The 12,808-nt window shown below is 29.6% G+C and overlaps 2 protein-coding genes across 3 annotated transcripts in view; one reads left to right on the top strand and one right to left on the bottom strand.

The window, feature by feature from the left end:
* LOC101236467 (tyrosine-protein kinase CSK) overlaps positions 1-12,808 on the bottom strand; it is a 172,216-nt gene that overhangs the window by 19,433 nt on the left and 139,975 nt on the right. For both annotated transcript variants that reach the window (XM_065814932.1, XM_065814931.1), the window contains 2 exons: positions 6,114-6,219; positions 591-759 (listed from right to left, as the gene is read on the bottom strand). In XM_065814932.1, coding sequence (XP_065671004.1) covers positions 591-759; positions 6,114-6,219 — 275 coding nt within the window. The remainder of the gene's footprint in view (positions 1-590; positions 760-6,113; positions 6,220-12,808) is intronic.
* On the top strand, positions 10,497-11,386 carry LOC136090371 (uncharacterized). Its single transcript, XM_065816964.1, has 2 exons — positions 10,497-10,851; positions 10,953-11,386. Exons 1-2 carry the CDS (start codon positions 10,608-10,610, stop codon positions 11,384-11,386), a joined length of 678 nt encoding a protein of 225 aa, XP_065673036.1. The 5' UTR covers positions 10,497-10,607.

Genomic DNA, 12,808 nt, shown 5'->3' with positions numbered 1-12,808 from the left:
AATACAAACCGCTTTACTGATTTGCAGAAATTTAACCTAAAAGTTAAAGCAATTTTTTTACCTTGCTTTCTGTGTAATGTGAGTTAAGTGGCATTTTCAGTAATAAGTTGGCCCTTTTTTGGCCAGATTCAAAACTTTTCATTTTATTCCTTAGACTAACAGCTTTCATACAAAATAGCTAACAGTTTAATTTGCAGTTTAAATAGGCAAATATTTGATAAAGTTATTGCACGTGTAACATAAGTTAAAAATGGAACTGCCCATATATATATTAATATTATTACTTTTATTATTATTATTATTATTACTAATATTATTATTATTAATATTATACAATGTATAATATAAAATATTTAATATAATAATAATAAATATTTAATAATTTAGAGTTATTTATAATATCAATAAATGTGTACTTAGATGCATAAACAATATCTTTTACTGCTTGTTAATGTCTGACATTAACAAGCAGTAAAAGATATTTATATATAATATGCTCTTGTTAATTTTTGAAACGTGAAAGTTTGTACAGACCCAAGTACACAGTACAACATAAATATACAAGTCAAACTTTATCACAAATATCTTACGTCATTACTGATGCTTCAGCAAGCAGTGATTGAGCAGCTTTAGAGTCATCACGAAGTTTTTTGATTGCTACAGTTTTTTTTGCCCATACACCTTTATATACATCACCAAACTCACCTTGACCAATCAACTCCTTAAATTCTACATCCTCAATTGGTACTGCCCAACCCTCTAAAATGAAAATAAACTTTTACAATTTCAAAGCTTCATTATTTCTTGTATAATACAAAATAATAAACTTAATAATTGATAATAATATAAAATTAATAAGAATTTCATTATTTAAGTTGCTTTGACACATAACTGTAAAAAAAAAAAACCCGCCTCATAAAACATCTTTAATATAAATCATATCAACTGTTTTACAATTGTATGAACCCATCATCTTCTAGGATTAACTCTTAGTTCCGATTTTTCTTAGAAACCATATATCAAATCTATTGCAAAATTAGCACCTGCTGAGGTTGCATCTCTTTATCGTGTTCGCCACTTTCATATTCAGATTTCTATTCTTTATCTCTGTAAATCTCAAATCCAACCTTGTATGGAACACTGTTGCCATATCTGGGGCAAATCTTCCAATGATGCTCTTCCTTTGTTAGAAAAGGTGCAAAAACGTATTGTATACATAGTTTGATCTGCTCTCGCAGCCAACCTCTAAACAATATCATATCTTCGCTATGTTGCTTCTCTTTCTCTTTTTTATAAATACTATAATGAGCACTGCTCTAAATAGCTAGTGCCTCTTGTGCCATCTACTAAAATTCATTCTCTTGTTACTCGTCATTCAAATAAGTCTCATCCTTTTATTGTGATTGTTCCTAAGTGCTCCAGAATTTCTTATTGGCCTAGCTTTTTTCCTTTGAACATCGATTCTTTGGAATTCGCTTCCTTCATCTTGTTTTCCTGATTCATTAAATTTGCAATCTTTTAAGTCATCGGTTAATCGTTATCTTGATCTATAAATTTTATCTTTTCTCTTCCAGTAACTTAGTGGTTGTAACAAAATTTCCAGTAACTTGGTTAGTAACAATAGTGGTTGCTTGCAGCCTTGTTGAAAGTCAAGATGTTAAAAACAAAAAACATCAGTTGCAATGTAAGTGACATCAGTTGTAATGTATAAATATAGTTTTGAAATCAAAAAAATATATTTTTTAAGCTAAAAGTTTTTTAGGCTTTATATGTCAGTGACGTGTAAAGCCTAAAAAACTTTTAATTTAAGAATGTTTCTTATTTAGAACATTTTTTAGTCATGGCAAACAGTCAAAAGAATTAAACTAGAGAAGATGAATGTGATCTAACAACTTATACACTCTTGCTTGGAATGAAATCTTTAGATATTCTGAATATGAAAGGAAAATATAAATGTAAAGAACTAGTCTAACAATATTCAAAGTCAAATTAAAAAATTGTTTCCATCATAAACATGTTTATTTGAAGTATTATGCAACTAAAGACTACAACCTATATAGACATATAATGTCTATAACACACATTTAATATCCATAATAACGCTAATAATTTGTTTTGAATCACTGATATCAGTGATTCAAAACAACAATAATGAGATTATTTGCAATGAAGTTCTATTTTTAATATATTCAAAACTTATTTTTAGCTAACCTCTGTGAGTGAATTATTAAATAGCAAACAACGCTTAATTTTGGCTTTGTTACAGTTTTTCTTAAATAAATCATATCATTTTACAGGCTTCATAAAATTCTTCATAAAATCAACTTAGATGCAACAAAATATTTATGAAGTAAAGACAAAGTAATAGCAGTTGAAAAAATTTGTTCACAATGCAAACATAAATTAGCATCAAGTGAAGAACCAGTGTCCTTGAAGTGTCACCTCTGAATGCTCATTTATGCAACATGCCTTCACTTGTAAAGAGACTAATAAAACAAGTTAAAATAACTTTTTTTTTTTTTGTTTCAACATCTTTCCTTCCCACAAGGCTGTAAGTAAACAAGATGTGGGAAGCAAATTCCAAATGACTTCAAAAAAAAAAACTTGATGAATAAGACTTTGGAGCACATAGGAAGATTCACAGTAAAAGAATGAGATTTAATTGAATGACAAGTAACACGAGAATGAATTTTAGTAGATGACACAAGAGACGCTCTTTAGAGCAGTGCTTATTATAATATTTATAGAAAACAGAAAGAGTAGCAACATTACAACAATGTGATAATGGTTGGAGGTTGGCTGCAAGAGTAGGTCCGACTATGTTTACAATACCTTTTTGCACCTTGTCTAAAAGTGAAAGAGCATCATTGGAAGATCCGCCCCAGATATGGCAACAGTATTCTATACAAGGACCGATTTGAGATCTATAGAGATAAAGAAAAGAATCCTGAGTAAGAAAGTTGCAAGCACAATAAAGAGATGTAACCTTAGCAGATGCTAATTTTGCAATGGATTTGATATATGGTTTCTAAGAAAAATCGGAACTAAGAGTTAATCCTGATGCTTGGATGACTGACTTTGCACCATGTTCAAGGGTACATATTTGAATGGGTTTGAGGACCACAAGTTATATTTGCAACTTTCATATCACAAGCAAAATTAGTTTAACTCCATTTGCATTAATCAGTGACCAGAATTGTTCAATGTTGGATTGACTTTCTGACAAATCTTGTAGATGAACTAAAATTCGTCTCTTAATTTTAGTGTCTTTGCCAGTCTTTGAGTGAGAGGTTATATTTAAGGTGGTGAGGTGATATCAATCCTTAACACAGTATCAACAATGCTTAGACAAAACTTGAGAAAATCTTCACCAACATCATTTCTGAGCTTAACAAAATATCATCCAAAAATTTTGCAAGATTGAATAACATGATTCTTAAGACTTCATAAATCTTAAATTCATAAGACTTCATAATTCTTCATAAGACTTCATAAGATTCATAAGACTTCAGACATAAATCTTCAATCTTCATAAAACTTCATTGCAGTAAGCAACAACCCGAACTGATCCAGAATCTCCTTTTCCGTCAGTAATTTTTAAGTCACAGCAGGTGAAGAAATCACTCAAGTGTTGACCTATTCTTAAGAAATTCTTATAAAAATTTGTCACTACAAGACCTAGAGTGGACAATTTTGGAGCCTTGATAGTGGCTGGGCACTACTTTAACCAGAAACCAAAACATACATATTTTATCTTTATATTAAACTTTGTTCAAAAAGTTTGTTTAAAACTTTCAAAATATTCATTATTGGAAGTGGAGGCCGCCAGATGCTTTAGTAAGTCAAATAGTTTCTTCAGGGGATAATTTTCTATTGGAAATAACTTGAGAACCAATTTGTTTGGCTGCTCTGGCACCTTTTGCTGCTAAAGATTGAAGGTTTTTTCAATGGTGGCTTGCTCTTCTAGAGAATGTTTTTCTTGCAGCTTTGAACGACCAATTTTGCAGATTAGACAATAACACATTGTGTCTCTTGCTTCAGATCTCACTTGTATCTAATTGAAATTGAAAAAAGAGGGAGTATAACTTATTTCCTCTATTGTTTCCTGCGCAAAATTGTTCTACACAATTTGCAGTCATTGTGGTACCCAAGAATCACTGATATTGATCTTTGTCTTCTACAGTTGGCATATTCGATTTGCTTGGAAAGCGATAAGCTGTCTTAAGCATTTTTCAGTCAGAGCAAGCATATAAATTTTTGACTTTCATTGTGAACCTTTGCTTGATTTATAATTGTGGCAATTCACTAAATCCAACTTTACTAAATCAAACTATTCCTTTTACAAAATTTAACATGAATTTCTATTGGATAACAATCCACAACTATTATTAATTATTAATGATTAAAATCAAGGAAATAATTACTTAAATTATAAGGAAATAAATATTACATAATTCTTTTCTATAAAGGAAATAATTATTTATAATTATTTCCTTTATAGAATATAATAAAAACAACCCTTGTCATGATTATTGACAATTTAGATGAGATTTTATTTGATGTCACACAAAACATTTTTACTGCTCTTCAAATGAATATTCTCCCTTTCATAAGATTTTTCTCTTACTGGCCTTCCAAACACTTTTTTTTGTCAATTATCTAAATTTTTATACTTTTCATATATAGATATCTCTATAAAAGCTTTTCGACCATTTTTTAATATTTTCATGCATTTTGACAATAGTTTATACCTTTGAAAATGCTGATATTTTCAAGCAAAGCATAAGCCAAGTCAAAACATACTTTAAATAGCAAATCAATATATTGGTCTATAAAAAGAAAATGGTAGTTGCTGCAATAAAACAATTTTAACAAAAATTGTTGGTATTACATTTTGAAAATAGTGACAAAATATCACAGTAATCGGTAACATTTTGAGGTATAAATAGCAAAAAACTAATAAAATATAAATTAAAACTGCCATGATTCCTTAACCAGTTAACCAATCCAGCTGAAATTTTATGCAGATTTTGGTGCAGCCATGTTACATTTGCATTTGCATAACCACTTTATGTAATTTTTAACCATGTTTCATTCACATACTAATTTTTGCATACTAATTTTTAACATTACATACTAATTTTTAACCATGTTAAATTTGCATATTGACTTTTTATAAAATTATATAAAGTGGTTCTCATTTTACAGGTGTTTTTATTGTTGCACTATAAAGTCAAAATTTCACTTAATTTGAACATTCAAATTAAATTATTTTCTGCAGACAAAATTAAAAGATTTCAAAATTTGCATCACAGGGTAGCTATCATTCCATATGTGTATGCTATCATTCCATATAAGTGGCATTCTTGGGTCAGCTAGGTTGGCATTATCAAGATGCATGCTTACTGTGGGTAAAAACTAGCTTTGATTAACTTTTTTCAGTTAGAAAATAAAAATAGGAATAAACAAATTACCGATTTAAAATTCTTAATTAAAATTTAAAATTATAAAATATTAAAAAATTCATACATAGACCTTAAACTCATTTTTAAAATAAATTAGATCTCAAGAATTCTAGAGAATTACAGAGAATTCTAGAATTTTAGAGATCTAATTTATTCTATTTTCTAAATTCTAAAGAGAATTCTAGCTCAGACCCCTATAATTTGTAATTTAAAAAAATAAAATTAATTTAAGCAATTAATTAAAAAATCTCCCTTTTTGAGCTCAAGACTCAAAAATCTCAAAAAATTGTTAATCTTTAGTAACTGACCATGCATTCAAGTCCAGAGGCTATCAAGATCATGCAGATATGTGGTAGTGGTGTAGTGGTAGAGCGCTTGCTTCATAAATCAGAAGTTCCAGCTTGATCCCCACCATGTCCCTGGCACTTAACTTATTTCTCCGTGCAGGGGCCTTGTTCATCAAGGTTCCTGTTTTGGAGTTACAGAGTTAAGAGAGGGTTGCAACCACAATTAAAGTAGCCTCTTTGACTGTAGTGGCCTTCTTGGGTTTGGGCAGATAAGTTAACATTAAAAGAAAAAAGTTAAAACCTATCTAATTCTACTTCTTTGATATGCAGATAATAATTTAGGTTTTTAAAACTATTTCACCTTTTTGAAAAGATTCTTTGAAAATGGCTGATTCTAGAATTTCTGTTTTCTTTTTAAGTGGTTTCTTTAGCATAGTGCAAAGTCCATCTGCATCTTTTTCATAATGCTTTAAAAATAAAAATTGTTTCAAAAACTAATTAAAATAAATAATTTTTGTTATTAGAATGTTTAAAATTATAAAATATATAATAAAAAAATTATATTCACATAAAAAAAATTTAATGCATTTTCTTCAACACATTCATTCTGATTTTGTCCTAAAGACAAGTTTTTATCTTTGATCAAGTTTGTCCTTGAGTCAAACTTATTCTTAAGACTTATTCTAAATAGTAAATGCAAATTCACAAATTTCAGTAATGCAACAAAAAAGTGCATAATGTCATTGTATTCTAAAGATGAATATTATTTTTTTATATATTATTATATATTTTTTATATTACACATTAAAAATGTCAGGATAAAAGAATCTTAAAAATGTATTTAATAACTTTTGCTTAATTAAAAACTACCTTAATAAACTACTTTAAATGCAACTTTACATGCAACTTTAAATGCAACTTTACATGCAACTTTAAATGCAACTTTACATGCAACTTTAAATGCAACTTTACACGCAACTTTACATGCAACTTTACATGCAACTTAAAGGTATGAAACTCTAAATGAATAGCTTTCACGAGTGAAAGTTTCCAAATATTTTACTAATATTTACTCATATTTCCTAATATTTTACTAATATTTTACTAATATTTACTCATATTTCCTAATATTTTACTAATATTTACTCATATTTCCTAATATTTTACTAATATAACTGTGGTTTACATTAAAAAATTTCATTTGAAAAGTTATTGTTTTAGCAAATAAACCAAACTTATTTTTTGCATATAATTTGAATACTGAAACTTAAACTTAAACATGGTTTAACTTAAACTTAAACTGAGTTATAGATCTGTATCCTAATTAGGAGGTAACAAAAGAGTTGCAAAACTTTTACCAAAGGGTAAAAATATGTGAAATCATCCAGACCATGACACCCTTACATCTCAGAATTTGTTTATTTTTACACCACTTGCAGTCCATATCAAAAAAATAATAACTGCGAAAATTTTAGTTAAAAATACCCATGGGTTCCAGAGATATCGTCACTTGAAATAATGCTGACTCAGCATTTTAGTGATTTTTTGAAGTGACTACAAAGCAACTTTGACATACAGTATCTTCATAATGGCTTGGGGAAGTTTCCTAAAATTTGGTACTCTAATAGATTTTAACTTGAGGAATCCAAAAAAATGCACCCTCAAGACTCGATTATCTCAAGAAATGCCTCATTTGTCCAATTTTGTTCAAAATTATTGACTTGTAAATTAGTGATTTTTGGAGGTAAAATAAAGACTGTGGCCCAAAATCCCGAGTAAAAAGTTTAATTGTATATCATTATTTCATCTTAGGTCTACTGAAAAAAATTAGATTCATCAATTGTCTCTCTAATACGTGATCAAAATTTGCATTTAAAAATGGTGTCTTTTTAGAAAAATTTAAATTTTGTAACAAAAGCAATTAAAATATTTTTTAAAACATTTATTTGAATAAAACATCAAATAGTGTTATTTATTGACTAGTTTAGGATATTTATAGTCATGGGCCAAGGAAGACGCCCTCCCCTCCCACGGGAGGCCCCCACGCCGCCGCCCATCTCCCTAGATTTTTTTTTATTTTTTTTTTTACATAAAATGAATAAATAATAGTTGATTGTTAAAATACATTTTAAAAACATATTTTTTTCAGTTTAAGTTTGAGAAACAGTTTATTTGCGTTACTTCAAATCGATAAATACTTACCTCTTATTTCAAAGATCTTTTTACGATTTTAAGTCATAAATTTTAAAACCGAAGTTATTAAAACGTTTTTAAAACATTTTGACAATCAATATCTTTATGTAGTTTTAGACTAATATAGTCATTGACATAATAAGATGGGAGTGATTTGTGATTTATTTAAACCCCCACCCCTCCTATCCAGCCTACAATTCAAGAATTTGAAAAAAATAAAAGACATTTTAAATGCAAAATAGGTAAATAAAATAAAAACAAAATTATTTTAAACATAATTAATTTTTTTTTGTAACCAACAGTTTATATTCTTCAAATCTAAATCAGATATGTTGTATGTACGACCTGATATTGTTGTAGAAATTAGGCATATAACTTCAGAATTGAGCACCCAACACTCATCAGTTCTCATTGGCCAAAAGAAGTTTTTACCTGGTCCATGTGGATGCATGAATCTGACTTTTATATCGAGCTCACTTACATCTTCAGCAATCCCTACCCACCAAAATCCATCATAAAAACATGCAATATAATCCATTTTTTTAATATTTAATGAAATATCTACATAATGTTTGCTTTTTGGAATGATATCAAATATTTCAGTGCATGCATCAGTACTTATTTTTTTATAACTTATAGTGTTTGGAGCAATTGGAATAAAATGATGATACATCCTTGTGCCAGGAACTGTTCTTCCACCTAAATATCTTTTTTCTAATTGTGCTCGTGTTTGATCAATTTCTTCTTTTGAAAATAACTTAAAATAAATTCCATTTATCTTGGCTTTACAAAAGGAGTACATTAAATTAACATCTAAAATCTGCCTAGTAGTTATTTGTTTTAGACTTTCTTGACATACTACTCTTTTAACAGTCCCACCAATACCATCACAGGGGGATTTACCATGACTGGTAGCAAAAAATACCCATTCAGCATTTAAATCAAAGTCTTTACTGTGATGACAAAGATTGATAGAATTTTAAAAATTTTTAAATTGTGCTGCACAACCATCGGAAAAGTATTTCACACTTGATACATCAGGTAGATTTTCTTTGATATATCTAGTTATATCTTCCTGAGTCTTGTAAATAAATCCTGTGTCATGATCAACATCTTCTGAAAGGTAACAAAAAGATTTATGTTTGAGAAGTTTGTTCTCTATAAAATAAAGTACAAATGTATAAAGTGAGCATTGACTTTTGCTCCAGTGATAACTTTGAACCTCATCATGAACAACATATTGATAGTTTTCAGCAAAATCTCCTAAAATTAAGCATTCATTTTGGTTAAGATTTTCTTTACAGTTTTTTAAGTATCTACTTTGTGTTTTTGCAATATATGAATGAGTGGTAAGGTTGTCAATGCTGTCACATAATAAATCATTAAATTCATCTAGTGGCAATGACTGTGAAAGTAGTGTTGTACGATCGGTACTCTGCCATTGCTTAAATGCTACATCTTCTTCATGCTCATGGTCCATAAACTCCTGCACTAAAAAACTTTTTAACACTTCAATACCAGGGCATTGGTTACATCGATGCAACATACATTCTGCATTTTCAAGAGAGCAAACAATCAATGCCATGAAATCTTTATAACTTTTATTCCACCTAATGGCATCAATGAGAAATTTTGTATTTTGGTGATGTATGCAAACACATACATAGTGGGTACCTGACGCATTAGTTGTAATACACCATTTAGGTTTAAGAGTACAAAATTTTGACAAACTGACTTTGACGTTAGGGTAGTCTTTTTTAAATGCAACATGTAATTCATTAAGATTGAGTAGCAATAATCTTTTTTGAACATGGGTCATTCCATGCCAAGTGGTGCAAAGGTCCCTTATGGACCATCTCAGATTTTATTGAAATTTTTTGATTTTGTACATATATATGTTAAAAGCATGTTTTGAAAATTTTAGATCAATATCTAATATGGTCCTTGAGAAAACGCTATTTAAGTAGTGGGCTATTTTGCATAAAATTTCACTCTACAAGAAAAAAGGGTTTTTTCATCATTTTTAACAGCCAATAACTTTTGAACAAGTTAGTTTTATACTTCAATTATTATAAGATAGCAAGTGTGCTGTGGATACTTTGAAAAAAGAAAAAAATATTATTTCTGGCATCTTAACTTTTTCCATAATGGCGGGCTAAAGTTGATTTTTTTGTTTTAAGAATAAGTTTTTTTGTGATTTTAAAGACCTTAATCTTAAAAACTAGTTACAAAGTTAATACAAATCAAATTGCCTGCTGATCTACATGTGGTGGATAAACATTTTTAAAAAAATCAGTTGATTAAAGAGCTGCATTCAAAAGTTATAGGTCTCCAAAATGAGTCAGATCGAGATTTTCGTAAAATTGATCTGTGATGCAAAGCATCTGTTACCTAAGATGGCACTTTTTTTTTTTTATAAAATTTTTATACGCATCAATTAAAGACTGTTAATTAATAAAAACCAAAAAAATTAATGGGCGCTTATTTATAACCCCCAAAAGGTAGTCTCTAAAAGTCAGGTAAATTTTCCATAAAAAATTATTACTTTTTAAAAGTTTAGTTATTGTTTCATTTAATTCTATATTACTAGTATGTCAATCTAAAAAGTACTAATAAAACCAAATAAATTGTTGTATTTTAGAACTAATTAATAATAAGTAATATGCCTGAGCTTTCTACTTGCTGTATTGGTAAAGCATTAAATGAACAGTGCTATCTATCTAATAAAAGTAAATGCTACCAAGAACTGTCTAAACTAAACCAAGAGCTTATTTCTTTGAGAAGCAAAATAAATCCCATAGATTTTATTTGTAGCTATCACGAGAAAGTTTACTTGTCGAGGTATGAGAATGAACATCGCAGGTATTGTTGTAATCCGTTGAACAAGCACGCAAAAAATGTGAAAAGTAAGTTTCAATATTTAATATCTTAATTTAATAAAAATACCTTAATAACACTAAATAAATAAATAAAAAAATATTTAATAATTATTTCCGTTATTTTTTAGATTCTCTTAGAGTTATCAGTCTTTCATATGCCAAAGATTTTGGTTTAATACCTGGTCAAAAAATTTGCACTAGTTGCAGAAAAGTTCTGAATTGCAAACATAATACAAAAGAAAATGAACTCCAAGAAAAAGAAATTTATGTTGACAACCATACATTAAAAGAAGATCTTAATTCAAGTATTGCAAGTTTTGGATGCTCACCTCTAAAACTTGTTTCAAAAAAAGATAGAGTTGCATATGGAAAGAGTAAAATTGATAGCGTAAGAGCTCATACACAAAAGGCTGTTGCCAATGTGCTAGGTTTAGAAATAGCTGCACTTTGTGGAATTGAATCACCCTCAAAAAAATGTTTGAAAAAAACAAACACAGATTTAGACAATATTATGACTCAAATTAAGTCAAAATTTGAAAAAACATTGTCAAATTCTGAATGAACTTTTAAACAGATAATAATCCATTGCAATAAGCTATGTCTACAAGAGCACGGACTCGAGATGAAAAGTTAGTACACATTTTTGAAGCATGCTTTACAAGTTCATTCATGATTTGACATACTCTTGATTTTAATTGATCAACATCCTCTGGTTGAAAGGAATCAGCAAACACTTGTCTTTTGATTTCAGCATGAAGGAGCTCCATAGGCCGACATTGAGGGACATTGGTGGGGTTATTTTGTTTCAAAACAAATGGAATTTGTTTGTTGTTTAAATACTTAACTACTTTTAAAGAATAATATGATGAAGCTTTGTCTGGCCAAAAGATGCAAGCTTTATCAGGGCAGTGCTTCTCAATGTAGGGGATTAGTCTTTGTTGGGGGCACTCAAACTTGTACATCTGGGCATCAATGGCCATTCCCTGGTTCCAGATAAAGTAATCAGAAACACTATGATCATACAATGCATACTAAACACCTACTTTAAAGGAAAACTTGGTGCGACCTGAGAAGCGAATCTCTTCTGGAGTTGTTGAGGCATCTTTGGCATAAAAAGTTTTACTTGAAAACTTGGCCCCATTCTGTGTTATATAGTTTCATCATCCATTATGATGATCGGAAGTCCACCTGCTCCCATTGTTAAATGCTGTCGATAAAGTCATCCAAGGGCTTTTCTTATTTCACCTTTCTTAGCTGGATGATAAAATGGTGCTGGTTTTCGCTCGTGACAATAAACGCCATGCCTATTCAAAGTATTTAAGACAGTTTTGTGGCAAACATTGTATTTTGAGGCAGCTCTTCTTAAACTTTTGTTTTGTTAAATTCATATAAGACCTCCAAGTGCAGCACCAGTGATCTTTCTAGCAGCTCCATTGTTTCTACGATTATCAGTAACACCCACCATCTTCTCTGGTTGTCCGAGAACCTTATATGCACTAGATTTGCTATAACCTGCATTTTGCAAAGCCAGTAAACAATCTTTATAACCAAGTGTTCAATACTTTACAAGATATTGTTTGCAATTTCACAAGATGCCATATCAAAACTGTGTTATAAAACAATCTACCCAAATGATACTAAAACAGAAAAACAACAATTACAAGCATGAGTCACCTGTATATCATATAACACAGTTACTATTGTTAGTCATGATTTATTCTAAACATATTTGCATGTTAACATTATTCTATGAATCAATTAAACGCACGTTAGTCCACAACAGGTTGATCCATTGCTTGACATTTGTATCACTTCAGATTCTGTATCTTAAGTCGTTTTCTGCTTGGACTCTTCTAAAGCATGTGATCCAGACAACATAACTGTTCTAGTCTTGAAGAAGTGTTTTCTAGAGTTGCTGTATATACTTTCAAAACTATTTAACAAGTGCTTTTCAGAGCCTTGTTTTCCAGCCTGCTGGAAAGCG

Source organism: Hydra vulgaris, chromosome 13, assembly GCF_038396675.1.
Source record: "Hydra vulgaris chromosome 13, alternate assembly HydraT2T_AEP".
NCBI lineage: Eukaryota > Metazoa > Cnidaria > Hydrozoa > Anthoathecata > Hydridae > Hydra > Hydra vulgaris.
Note: the sequence above shows the minus strand (reverse complement) of the source record. Positions and strands in the feature narration are given on the sequence as shown.